Source organism: Coregonus lavaretus (assembly GCF_964263955.1).
Source record: "Coregonus lavaretus genome assembly, chromosome: 2".
Lineage (NCBI taxonomy): Eukaryota > Metazoa > Chordata > Actinopteri > Salmoniformes > Salmonidae > Coregonus > Coregonus lavaretus.
This window is the reverse complement of record NC_139989.1, coordinates 44,678,977-44,692,676: the sequence shown is the minus strand read 5'-3', so window position 1 is coordinate 44,692,676 and position 13,700 is coordinate 44,678,977. Positions and strand designations below refer to the sequence as shown.

General features: G+C 42.1%; 1 protein-coding gene across 1 annotated transcript; it reads left to right on the top strand.

Annotated features, from left to right (window-relative positions):
• Positions 1–3,654: 3,654 nt before the first annotated feature.
• LOC311146442 (PRKCA-binding protein-like) lies at positions 3,655–13,498 on the top strand. Its single transcript, XM_084182947.1, has 13 exons — positions 3,655–3,834; positions 4,382–4,447; positions 6,198–6,309; positions 7,915–8,043; positions 9,052–9,118; positions 9,789–9,878; positions 10,404–10,457; positions 10,586–10,648; positions 10,839–10,972; positions 11,185–11,277; positions 11,405–11,455; positions 11,584–11,728; positions 12,346–13,498. Exons 2-13 carry the CDS (start codon positions 4,407–4,409, stop codon positions 12,600–12,602), a joined length of 1,236 nt encoding a protein of 411 aa, XP_084039073.1. The 5' UTR covers positions 3,655–3,834; positions 4,382–4,406; the 3' UTR covers positions 12,603–13,498.
• Positions 13,499–13,700: the final 202 nt, after the last annotated feature.

The following is a 13,700-nucleotide window of genomic DNA, read 5'->3' as shown; positions in this document are numbered from 1 at the left end:
GTTTTCACTAGTGGTGAAAGCGGCCCTGAATGTTGTTTGAGTTGCAAGACGGACTGGGATCGGACAAGATAACCTTATTTCCTGAGATACAGAGAGTAAAAGGTTAGTTGCAAGTTTGAACTATCCTTTTATGTGCGCAACCCTCCTCACACAGGTCACTCACTGATTAACATGTTAATATGAGGCGTGCTTAATGATGATAAAAAATAAAAAAATAAACATTATCTCACTCACACCCTGATACTAGGTTATGACAAGAAGCTTGGTGGCAGACTGGCAGTGAAGATAGTTGCCTACTAAACTGATGCTTTTACTCACACTGAAAAGCCTGATCTTTGATCAAAGTCACTCCGATCAGTAATCAACTGTGTAGTGCTGCACTGTATATTATAATGAGTGAGATAATCTCTTCGTCACACACTAAACTACAATAGGTTACTGTATCTACCTAGAAGACAAGGTGTAGTGCTAGTGGTGCTGTAATGACAGTGTTTAAAGTAACTGACTGTCCAGTGAAAAATCTCACTTTTAAAAGCTCATGTTGTGTTAACTCATACCCAAATAATGTTATCAACTCATCCTTTCCTTATATTTTGTGGCCAAAGCATAAATTTGAGAGAAAGAAAACACACTTCAAACCCCACCTTAAACTTGTATCTCAAACAGACCGTTTAAAAAATGCTTGCTATTTCCTCGTATAATGTGATGACACAATTTTGGCCGAGACTTCTCATTGGCTCATTGGCTGAGCTGGCCATTAAGTTGTTTACTTGTCATTAATATTTTTAATGACCGGTATACGCCCACAGCATTCTGTTGTTGGGGTACGCCCACACCATTCTGTTGTTGGGTACGCCCACAGCATTCTGTTGTTGGGTACGCCCACACCATTCTGTTGTTGGGTACGCCCACACCATTCTGTTGTTGGGTACGCCCACAGCATTCTGTTGTTGGGTACGCCCACACCATTCTGTTGTTGGGTACGCCCACACCATTCTGTTGTTGGGTACGCCCACACCATTCAAACACAGAAAAGCAGCTTTTTAACATAACATAAAAAATTGAAGGAAAAAACTATTTCACTAATATTTAATGAATTATAGATCATATTTCATAGAAATCTGGAAACACTGGACAGTTACTTTAAAGTGCACGATCTGCCCTTGACAAATACAACAATGAATAGATTTTATGAATCAACAGTATATTCAGATACAGTGAGGGATAAAAGTATTTGATCCCCTGCTGATTTTGTACGTTTGCCCACTGACAAAGAAATGATCAGCCTATAATTTTAATGGTAGGTTTATTTGAACAGTGAGAGACAGAATAACAACAAAAAATCCAGAAAAACGCATGTCAAAAATGTTATAAATTGATTTGCATTTTAATGAGAGAAATAAGTATTTGACCCCCTCTCAATGAGAAAGATTTCTAGCTACCAGGTGTCTTTTATACAGGTAACGAGCTGAGATTAGGAGCACACTCTTAAAGGGAGTGCTCCTAATCTCAGTTTGTTACCTGTATAAAAGACATCTGTCCACAGAAGCAATCAATCAATCAGATTCCAAACTCTCCACCATGGCCAAGACCAAAGAGCTCTCCAAGGATGTCAGGGACAAGATTGTAGACCTACACAAGGCTGGAATGGGCTACAAGACCATCGCCAAGCAGCTTGGTGAGAAGGTGACAACAGTTTTTATTTGCAAATGGAAGAAACACAAAAGTACTGTCAATCTCCCTCGGCCTGGGGCTCCATGCAAGATCTCACCTCGTGGAGTTGCAATGATCATGAGAACGGTGAGGAATCCACCCAGAACTACATGGGAGGATCTTGTCAATGATCTCAAGGCAGCTGGGACCATAGTCACCAAGAAAACAATTGGTAACACACTACGCCGTGAAGGACTGAAATCCTGCAGCGCCCGCAAGGTCCCCCTGCTCAAGAAAGCACATATACAGGCCCTTCTGAAGTTTGGCAATTAACATCTGAATGATTTAGAGGATAACTGAGTGAAAGTGTTGTGGTCAGATGAGACCAAAATCGAGCTCTTTGGCATCAACTCAACTCTCCGTGTTTGGAGGAGGAGGAATGCTGCCTATGAACCCAAGAACACCATCCCCACCGTCAAACATGGAGGTGGAAACATTATGCTTTGGGGGTGTTTTTCTGCCAAGGGGACAGGACAACTTCACTGCATCAAAGGGACAATGGACGGGGCCATGTACCGTCAAATCTTGGGTGAGAACCTCCTTCCCTCAGCCAGGGCATTGAAAATGGGTCGTGGATGGGTATTCCAGCATGACAATGACCCAAAACACACGGCCAAGGCAACAAAGGAGTGGCTCAAGAAGAAGCACATCAAGGTCCTGGAGTGGCCTAGCCAGTCTCCAGACCTTAATCCCATAGAAAATCTGTGGAGGGAGCTGAAGGTTCGAGTTGCCAAACGTCAGGCTCGAAATCTTAATGACTTGGAGAAGATCTGCAAAGAGGAGTGGAACAAAATCCCTCCTGAGATGTGCAAACCTGGTGGCCAACTACAAGATGAATCCACAAATACAATTTTAAACATATCTTAAATGACAGCGTTTTCATGAATTTGATTATATTATATTGAAATCCAGTCAAAAGCAGTATGGTCCTTGCAATCCGGAATCCTTGGGACGTCCCTACCCCATTGAAGTAGAAATGTTAAATGGTTAAGGTAAGGATTATGGTTAGGGTACGGGTTAAGGTTAGGGTGGGGACGTCCCAAGGATCCCAGATAGCACTGACCATCTCTATGGGGGAAAAGGAAAAATAATCATTGACAGTTTCTGCTTGGCCATACTGTTGGCCTTGCAGTGGGTGGAGGAAGTTAAGCCAGACAGAGTAGTTGTTTGCTCTGATTCATGTGCAGTGTTAATGAGTCTCCAGTCCTTTAGCTCACGTAGCAGACAAGACCTGCTTTATGAGGTGCTACAAACCCATGGCAGGATTAAACAGATGGGTATTCAGATAAGATTTACTTGGGTCCCAGCCCATGTGAGGGTGGAGGGGAACGAGGCAGTAGATGAACAGGCTAAACAAGCACTTAGTAGTGGGGATGTTGATGTTGAAGTGTCAATGAGCAAGGCAGAGGCAAAAATAATGATATATACAGTGATGGTGCAGAGATGGCAGGAGCAGTGGAATAGAGATAAGAAGGGAAGGGGAGGGGAGGACGGCAGGAAGGGACAGAAGAGAGGAGGCTATTTTTACAAGATTAAGGGTTGGGACACAGCCAGTTGAATAAGACATTACATGTGATAGGAAAGCATCCATCGGGAGGTGTGATTATTGTAAGGAAATAGAGACTGTGGAGCATGTATTGCTACGGTGTGGGCAGTATCAGAGGGAAAGAGAGAGGATGAGATCTAGTATGAGGGAGAAGGGGATACAGGAAATTCGTTTAAAGAGTATATTGAGTAGAACGTCATTAGATATAGTCTAAAATATTTTGTTATATTTTTTAAGAGAAACGGGGTTGGCAGGTAGGATTTAGTTTCTCCCTGTCTCTGGCCCACACTCCAGTACGGTAGGAGGCGGTAATGCACGATAACGTTGGATGCCAACCGCCGATAAACCCCAAAGAAGAACACGAAGAAGAAGAAGACAGTTTCCGCCAAATTCTCGGATGTGACGAGGACAAGTAAACAGAATCATATTTTTGACAGATGAGTAACCAGTGAAGTGGTTCGAACAAATACAAAATAATCTCAAATAAAATGTACATTTAAAGAAACATTCCCCAGAGGCATGAGATAAACGTTTGTGTGAAGATAACAACGCGCGTGTTATCAACTGTGTCGGAGGTAAATAGCTGGCCAATGGCCACCTTTCATTTGTATCATGCTCATTTGCAATGCACCTGCTGCTGCCATAGCTGCCAACGTTAGGTAGCCTAGCTAGCAAGTAAGCTAAGCATTATTTAGGGAGGTAGCTTGCTACTAACGTTGCCAGTTTTGTTGTTGTTGCTTTCATTACAAAAGTACATGTTGACTTTTGCGACAACATAGTCTAGCTAGGCTTGAACCAGTAACTACTAGCTGGGCTTGAGGAGACAACGATCTCGTCATATTCGTCATCTACTCAAGCCCAGGTACTGGTTCAAGCTAGGCTCAGCTATCTACCAGTTGTGTTGGCTTCATCATTAACTGACAGCAGCTAGCTAAGTCACTTTTCTTGCCAGCAAATAAAGGAACGTTTTCTACTTATATTTGTTGCCCACACATTCTGTTACAGTTACTGTGGCATCAAACTTAACCTGAGATGGCATTTTGTGTGAGTTAACTAGTTAACTTTTAAATATATATATATTTATAGATTAATCAATGCCATTCTTGTTTTCCTCGTATCCAGATTATACAGGATAAACAGTCCTGGAATGTTCACAGACATGGACTATGAGTTGGAGGAGGACAAACTGTAAGTAAATATGATTTGCATCCTTTTCTTGTTCTACAAGTACAGTGCTATCAGAAAGTATTCAGACCCCTTCCCTTTTTCCACATTTTGTTACGTAACAGCCTTATTCTAAAATCGATTAAATAAAATGTTTTCCTCAATCTACACACAATACCCAATAATGACAAAGCAAAAACAGGTTTTATAAATGTTTGCAAATGTATACAAAATACAAATAAGTATTCAGACCCTTTGCTATGAGACTCGAAATTGAGCTCCGGTGCATCCTGTTTCCATTGATCATCCTTGAGATGTTTCTACAACTTGATTGGAGTCCACCTGTGGTAAATTCAATTGATTTGACATTATTTGGAAAGGCACACACCTGTCTATATAAGGTCCCACAATTGACAGTGCATGTCAGAGCAAAAACCAAGCCATGAGGTCGAAGGAATTGTCCGTAGAGCGCCGAGACAGGATTGTGTCAAGGCACAGATCTGGGGAAGGTTACAAAAATGTTTTTGCAGTATTGAAGGCCCCCAAGAACACAGTGGCCTCCATCATTCTTAAATGGAAGAAGTTTGGAACCACCAAGACTCTTCCTAGAGCCGGCCACCTGGCCAATCCGGGGAGAAGGGCCTTGGTCAGGGAGGTGACCAAGAACCCGATGGTCACTCAGACAGAGCTCTAGAGTTCCTCTGTGGAGATGGGAGAACCTTCCAGAAGGACAACCATCTCTGCAGCTCTCCACCAATCAGGCTTTTATAGTAGAGTGGCCTGACTGAAGCCCCTCCTCCAGTAAAAGGCACATGACAGCCCGTTTGGAGTTTGCCAAAAGGCACCTAAAGGACTCTCAGACCATGAGAAACAAGATTCTCTGGTCTGATGAAACCAAGATTTAAATCTTTGGCCTGAATGCCAAGCGTCACATCTGGAGGAAACCAGGCACTGCTCACCTGGCCAATACTATCCCTACGGTGAAGAATGGTGGTGGAAGCATCATGCTGTGGGGATGTTTTTCAGTAGCAGGGACTGGGAGACTAGTCAGGATCGAGGGAAAGATGAACGGAGCAAAGTACAGAGAGATCCTTGATGAAAGCCTGCTCTAGAGCGCTCAGGACATCAGACTGGGGCGAAGGTTCACCTTTCAACAGGACAATGACCCTAAGCACACAGCCAAGACAACACAGGAGTGGCTTCGGGACAAGTCTCTGAATGTCCTTGAGTGGCCCAGCCAGAGGCCGGACTTGAACCCGATCTAACATCTCTGGAGAGACCTGAAAATAGCTGTGCAGCGATGCTCCCCATCCAACCTGACAAAGCTTGAGAGGATCTGCAGAGAAGAATGGGAGAAACTCCCCAAATACAGGTGTGCCAAGCTTGTAGCGTCAAACCCAAGAAGACTCGAGGCTGTAATCGCTGCCAAAGGTGCAACAAAGTACTGAGCAAAGGGTCTGAATACTTATGTAAATGTGATATTTCCGGGGGGGGGGGGGGGGTTTATTATAAATGTGCAAAAATTTCTAAAAACCTATTTTTGCTTTGTCATTATGGAGTATTGTGTGTAGATTACTGAGGGGAAAAAACTATTTAATCAATTTTAGAAGAAGGCTGTAACGTAACAATGTGGAAAAAGTGAAGGGGTCTGAATACTTTCCAAATGCAGTGTACATCTCATCTAATTGGCTTTGACAGCGCTTGCTTTCCCAAATCATATTGTAGACACTAGACAGACAATGTATTAAAAGGATCTCCGATTCTTCTTCAACAGGGGGATCCCTACAGTCCCTGGGACTGTATCCCTGAAGAAGGATGCTCAGAACCTGATAGGGATCAGCATCGGGGGTGGGGCACAGTACTGTCCCTGTCTCTACATTGTCCAGGTATTATGTACCTCTATACTGTACCTCAGACCATTAGAGCGGTTGTGTTTGGTTCTTGATTCAGTAGCTACAGTTGAAGTCAGAAGTTTACACACACCTTAGCCAAATACATTTAAACTCAGTTTTTCACAATTCCTGACATTTAATCCTAGTAAAAATTCCATGTCTTAGGTCAGTTAGGATCACCACTTTATTTTAAGAATGTGAAATGTCAGAATACTAGTAGAGAGAATGATTTATTTCAGCTTTTATTTATTTCATCACATTCCCAGTGGGTCAGAAGTTTACATACACTCAATTAGTATTTGGTAGCATTGCCTTTTAAATTGTTTAACTTGGGTCAAATGTTTCGGGTAGCCTTCCACAAGCTTCCCACAATAAGTTGGGTGAATTTTGGCCCATTCCTCCTGACAGAGCTGGTGTAACTGAGTCAGGTTTGTAGGCCTCCTTGCTCGCACACGCTTTTTCAGTTCTACCCACACATTTTCTATAGGATTGAGGTTAGGGCTTTATGATGGCCACTCCAATACCTTGACTTTGTTGTCCTTTAGCCATTTTGCCACAACTTTGGAAGTATGCTTGGCGTCCTTGTCCATTTGGAAGACCCATTTGCGACCAAGCTTTAACTTACTCATTACCTGTATAAAAGACACCTGTCCACACACTCAATCAAACAGACTCCAACCTCTCCACAATGGCCAAGACCAGAGAGCTGTGTAAGGACATCAGGGCTAAAATTGTAGACCTGCACAAGGCTGGGATGGGCTACAGGACAATGGAGAGGTTGGAGTCTGTTTGATTGAGTGTGTGGACAGGTGTCTTTTATACAGGTAATGAGTTCAAACAGGTGCAGTTAATACAGGTAATGAGTGGAGAACAGGAGGGCTTCTTAAAGAAAAACTAACAGGTCTGTGAGAGCCAGAATTGTTACTGGTTGGTAGGTGATCAAATACTTATGTCATGCAATAAAATGCAAATTAATTACTTACAAATCATACAATATGATTTTCTGGATTCCGTCTCTCACAGTTGAAGTGTACCTATGATAAAAATTACAGACCTCTACATGCTTTGTAAGTAGGAAAACCTGCAAAATCGGCAGTGTATCAAATACTTGTTCTCCCCACTGTAGGCCTTGAAATACATCCACAGGTACACCTCCAATTCTCAAATGATGTCAATTAGCCTATTAGAAGCTTCTAAAGCCATGACATCATTTTCTGGAATTTTCCAAGCTGTTTAAAGGTAAAGTCAACTTAGTCTATGTAAACTTATGACCCACTGGAATTGTGATACAGTGAATTATAAGTGAAATAATCTGTCTGTAAACAATTGTTGGAAATATTACTTGCACAAAGTAGATGTCTTAACCGACTTGCCAAAACTATAGTTTGTTAACAAGAAATGTGTGAAGTGGTTGAAAAACGAGTTAAGTGTATGTATCCAGAGTGTTAACTAAGTCAGAAACATTAGATTATGGATGCATTGTATAACCCATTATCTTGAACTTTCTTAAAGCATTTTGTTTTAAGGCTCTAAGCTCTTATGGCTTGGTTTTTGTAATTATTGGATATATTCTTTACCTGTAACTGGGATCTCTGTCAGGTCTTTGACAACACCCCTGCTGCTCTGGAGGGGACTCTGGCGGCTGGCGACGAGATCACAGGAGTGAACGGCAAACCTGTGAAGGGCAAGACAAAGGTGGAGGTGGCAAAGATGATTCAGGCTGTCCAGGTACAATAAGAGGGCTTCGAATCAACTTTTCAATCAATTTTGGTTTGATACTACAAAATGCTACAAACCAGTTATAGTTATTTTTTTGATAGCCACACAACCCAAACCATAAGGCAAACCATATACCAACACTGACAAGACTAGCACTTACCAGTAGATACAAATTAAAAGTCCAAAGCCACTGTATTTTATCCTGGATTCTGTGTTTTTTACCAGTAAATGACCAGTCAGTCTGAAAAGGGCTGCGGTCACTATTAGACGTTGAATAAGAGGGACACCTCAGATCGCTCAGCGCATTTAGTGAGAACAGGACAATAGCCAGGAGTTTGGGCCCTCACGTCACCAGTGTGGAGTGGCAATGTTGTTTTTGAATCCATTGTGACGACACAGGAAGCTATGTGAGTTCAATGACTACCCCACCATGGTCTGTGCTCAGGATTAGAGAGATGGGGAGAGATGCTCCACTGTCTGTATTAAAGGATTAGAATGTGCCATTGTTGCCCTTAGGCTTTGCTGACTCTTTCATTTTTTTGCCTGCTATGCCCACTGAGTTAATCGCCACAGTGGTATTTATTGATATTACTTGCAAACTTTGTGCAGTTTTATCAGAGGATCTGTAATTCTTATGTTTCTACACTTGCAGAAGCACCTTTGTTTGGCATAAATAACTGCTATATTGTGCAGTCTTGTCCTTCATGATTTTCAGTTTAAATTAGTTGCAGACACACTTAGTACACATGGATGGTTTGGCAATATCTGGTTGACCCATGACCTTTCTGTCACTCGAGTCCCCAGACTAACCAGGGGAGGGAGCCAATGTCAGGTTAGGTAGATCTATCAATACTGTATTGTCTGGGGGAACCCGTAGGCTATATATTTTAGTTTGAGTAATATGACCCCTGGTGGAAGTATCTATGTGGATTTGCATCATGGTTTTTTATTATATTGAGGTGGTGTTTGAGTTACTGACTTCCTTATCTCTTCCATGCATTCCTCTTGTCTTTGCAGGGAGAAGCAACGATCCACTACAACAAGCTGCAGGCTGACCCCAAACAGGGGAAGTCACTGGACATAGGTAACAGTCGCAGAATAAATATCTCTAAAATATACAGGTAATTGACAAAATAAGGGAAACACCAACATAGTGTCTTAATAGGGTGTTGGGCCACCACGAGCCAGAACAGCTTCAATGCGCCTTGGCATAGATTCTACAAGTGTCTGAAACTCTGTTGGAGGGATGCGACACCATTCTTCCACAAGAAATTCCATCATTTGGTGTTTTGTTGATGGTGGTGGAAAACGCTGTCTCAGGCGCCGCTCCAGAATCTCCCATAAGTGTTCAATTGGGTTGAGATCGGGTGACTGACACGGCCATGGCATATCGTCAAACATCAGCCAATTGAGCAGTCTTCGTCACTGAAGCGCTTGCCAAACGTGCCCCAACAATCACCCCTCTTTCAAAGTCACTAAGATCTCTTCTTCTAGCCATGGTAGCCAAAATAATGGGCAACTGGGCCTGCCCAGCATTTGTATACATGACGCTAAGCATGACAGGATGTTAATTCCATACCTGTGTGGAAGCACCTGCTTTCATTATACAGTATTCCTCATTTACTGAAGTGTTTCCTTTATGTTGGCAGTTACCTGTATATGGATAGAGTACTGTCCTTACTCACCAGACAGACAGATGCTACCCATCATAGTATGTTTTTACATTGTGTTGTGTGTTATCTGGTGTGTTTTAGTGCTGAAGAAGGTGAAGCACCGCCTGGTGGAGAACATGAGCTCTGGTACAGCCGACGCCCTGGGGCTCAGCAGAGCCATACTCTGCAATGGTGAGACTGGGACAAAACACGCTGTCCATGTTATAGATTTCTCTTATTTTTTTCCAACTTTTCTTTCCTCGTTCCATACATTGAAAACAGTCAATAGAAGCCAATTCTGTTGACATCACCCCTAAGACACTGACCGTGTCCGAATACCCATACTAGCGTACTACATACTTAAACTGCATACTCATTTCGCCATTTGATCTAGTAGAATTCACTTGTCTTTTCCAACTCACGTGTTTGACAACAGCTGATAATCAGATAAATTAACGCGCTGTAACAAAATGAACGAATGGCATGAGTCAATGCAATCACGCATTAGATGACTCATTCGGAGTACTATTTTTAAAAAATGCACATACTATAAAATGTCATTTTTTCGGATACTATCTAGTACGCTAGTATGGGAATTCGGCCACGGCCGCTGTATAAGCTCTGTTCCATCTCATGATTACTGATATCTTCTGGACTGGGGAGGGGCACTATGCCACTACTGTAAGTGTCCTTATACTAGGTCCTTTTCTTTTTCAGATGGGCTGGTGAAGAGACTGGAGGAGTTGGAGAAAACCGCAGAGCTGTACAAAGGTATATTTTAAAAGGTGTCATACAAGTTCACACAAACATTTGACCTCGATTGTAATGTTATTATGTGTGACATTCTCCATGCTCTCTCCCCTCTTCATGCACCACTGTCCTTGTTTGTCTCCTTACAGGCCTGATGGAGCACACAAAAAGACTGCTCAGAGCCTTCTTTGAACTCTCTCAGACTCACAGAGGTGAGTTACCATGCCTTGAAACTACACAAACATTATATTAAACTACAGATATAGACACAGTGTATAATGATCATACTCAAGCTCCCTCACACTGAAAGTGAACAGGTTTGTATTTATTGTAATGAGTTGCATGCGATGAGACTAGATGTTTGATTGTTCCACTCTCTCCCTCTGCCTTGATGACCCTCAGCGTTTGGGGATGTGTTCTCTGTGATCGGGGTACGGGAGCCTCAGGCTGCAGCATGTGAGGCCTTTGTGAAGTTTGCTGAGGCCCATCGCAACATGGAGAAGTATGGCATCCAGCTGCTAAAGACCATCAAGCCAGTGAGTAGTAGAAGACATTAACAAACAGTCAAATCAATACACAAACCATTAACAGGATTCATATGTGAACACTCCAACAAGCTTGCATTCACTCCTGCATATACCTTGATTAGATAACGTACATCCCCACACATCCTTACATGTGTATATATAGTGAATCAACTCCTACATGTGGACTAATCATGTTCCTCTCTCTGTCTCCTGTTTTGTAGATGCTCCATGACCTGAACACCTACCTTCATAAGGCTATACCAGACACCAAGCTCACCATCCGCAAATACCTGGATGTCAAATTTGAGTACTTGGTGAGAGCAGACCCCTTATTCAAAATGTCAACATTGATCAACTAAAAGCAGGGTCTAAACTGTAGCGAAGCATTTCTTTCTAATGTGTTAGTCATTGGAGTAAAAGTGAATCCATTTTGTGTTCCAGTCTTACTGTCTGAAAGTGAAGGAGATGGACGATGAAGAGTACAGCTGCATTGTGAGTACCTTACCTAACTACTTATGCCTGTAGTCCATACATAAACACTGAGATCATTGAGTAACAAAGTGGATCTCTGTAGCGTGTTTGTGATTTTGTTTTTCTTAAATACCTGTGTGTTTCCTTAGGCGATGGGAGAGCCCATGTATCGCGTCGGCACCGGTAACTATGAGTACCGGCTTGTGCTGCGGTGTCGACAGGAGGCCCGTGCTCGGTTCGCCAAGATGAGGAAGGATGTGCTAGAGAAGATTGAGCTACTGGACCAGAAACATGGTTTGTTCTCTCTCTGTGTCTGTCTACCTATGAGAATCATCCTCTCCATTAACGCTCTGTCCGGCTACCTTTAATAAGTGGACAGAGTATCTCTCCAAACAGTCTCTCTCTGTTTGCCCATTACTAATGGATCTAAAGAAAAAGCCTTCCCACTGGGCAAAAGTTGGTTGAATCAACGTTGTTTCCACGTCATTTCAACAAAAAAATGCAATGTGAGGACATTGAATCAATGTGGAAAAATTATTGGATTTGCAAAGTCATCAACGTAAGGGAATTTTGTCTTTTTTAGTTCACCCAAATTTGTATTATAATTCTTTTTTATTTTACGTTGAATTCAAGTTAGTTGACAACTCAACCAAATGTAAATCAAAACTAGACGTTGAACTGACATCTGTGTCCAGTGGGTTACTTTTATCCAATGTACGATCAGTCCCTCACTCTCTGCTTCACGTTCTACTAATGTATCAGACTGAGCGTTTCTCTACTAATTGTAGACAGTATTTTACCTCTGCACTGCTAGGAAATACCAGATCTGTTTTTCTGCAGTGATCAATCTAAAGTGTGGTATAAAGGAAGGGTGTGTGTTAACATCCGTCTCCATCCCTGCTTCCCTTCAGTCCAGGACATCGTGTTCCAGCTGCAGCGTTTTGTGTCGGGCATGTCGCGCTACTACGACGAGTGCTACGCCGTGCTGAAGGAGGCTGACGTCTTCCCCATCGAGGTGGACCTCTCCCGCACAATGATGAACTACGGCAGCCAGTCACACTCCTTCACAGAAGAGGAGGAGGAGGGAGGAGGAGGAAGTGAAGAACAGGATGGGGGTGCTGGCAAGCAGGCTGAGAACGGTGCTGAAAAACTGATTGATGATTATTGAGAGTTTATGTGATTGTTTTCTGGAGCATCAGTCCACCTTCTACATCTACCAACTGCCACTCACTCTGCATTTATTTAGCAATGATTAGTTAAATATGTTTAAATGGTCAGCAAATTCATCACACTGGAAAATACTACTGTGAATTGCACTTAGCCACATTACATTTTAATGGGGGAGCTGAACATAGTAGTGATGTACAAATCACTTGTAAAGGATGAGTGTATCATGGCTAGGTTCGGCCCAACCAGCATTTTAAACTGTATGACCATTTTGAAGGAACCTCTGTCAAATGAAATGTTATAATTGCACAGTGTGTTTGTTACACTTGTCTTTTTCCATCATTGTTAAGCATTTCTCTGTCTCGCTGCTGCACCCAAGACTAGATTCTCAGCTCCACTACAGTACAATAAGCATAAAACAAGTGCAGTAGAGGGATGTGTTTAATCAAAGGGACCTTTGTTCTCTTATTTATTATGTTTTGATTTGTCAAAAACTGAACTGTATTGATTTTGTGGTGAAGCTGTAATCTGGTTACATTGCTACTCTTGCTCAGTTCCACAAACCAAGTGAACCTTGAAGAACATACCAATTTGATATTTTTGTGTAAATTGTTTTTATTTTGCGCTATGCTTAATGTATTATTCATAAACAGTATGGATCCATTGTGAAAACCATGGGCTCATAAGGGATTTACAATATAAAGAATATACCGGAATTTACATTGCTGGAGCTTCCAGAATGACTTATTTTATGAAGATACTGAATCTTTTTATTTCTTATGGGGGTTTTAATCTTGTGTTGGGCTCTTCTGTGTTTGTCTTTGTTTATGTTACATGTCGTGTAGATAAAAGAAGGATACATGAATTATTCAGATGTAATTAATAAAGTTGTTTCTGAAAAAAAAGGTTGGTAGCCATTCTGTGTGTTATCAAGATACAAAATATAATTGGATTGTTTGGATCACGTTTACACCGAGGTAAAGACAGTTTCGGGTTGGATATTCGTCAGATATTTGCGCTTTCAAACCTAAATAGCTTTCAAACCACTTGAGCCACAGACTCCAAATAAGTGTCATGATGTTGAGCAGCATTCTGTATT

Bases quoted from the DNA above. Each gene is read 5' to 3' on its own strand.
- LOC311146442 (XM_084182947.1), top strand. From the start codon at position 4,407: ATGTTCACAGACATGGACTATGAGTTGGAGGAGGACAAACT. The intron at 6,310-7,914 runs GTATTATGTACC...GATCTCTGTCAG, and splicing joins CCTGTCTCTACATTGTCCAG to GTCTTTGACAACACCCCTGC. The intron at 10,458-10,585 runs GTATATTTTAAA...GTCTCCTTACAG, and splicing joins AACCGCAGAGCTGTACAAAG to GCCTGATGGAGCACACAAAA.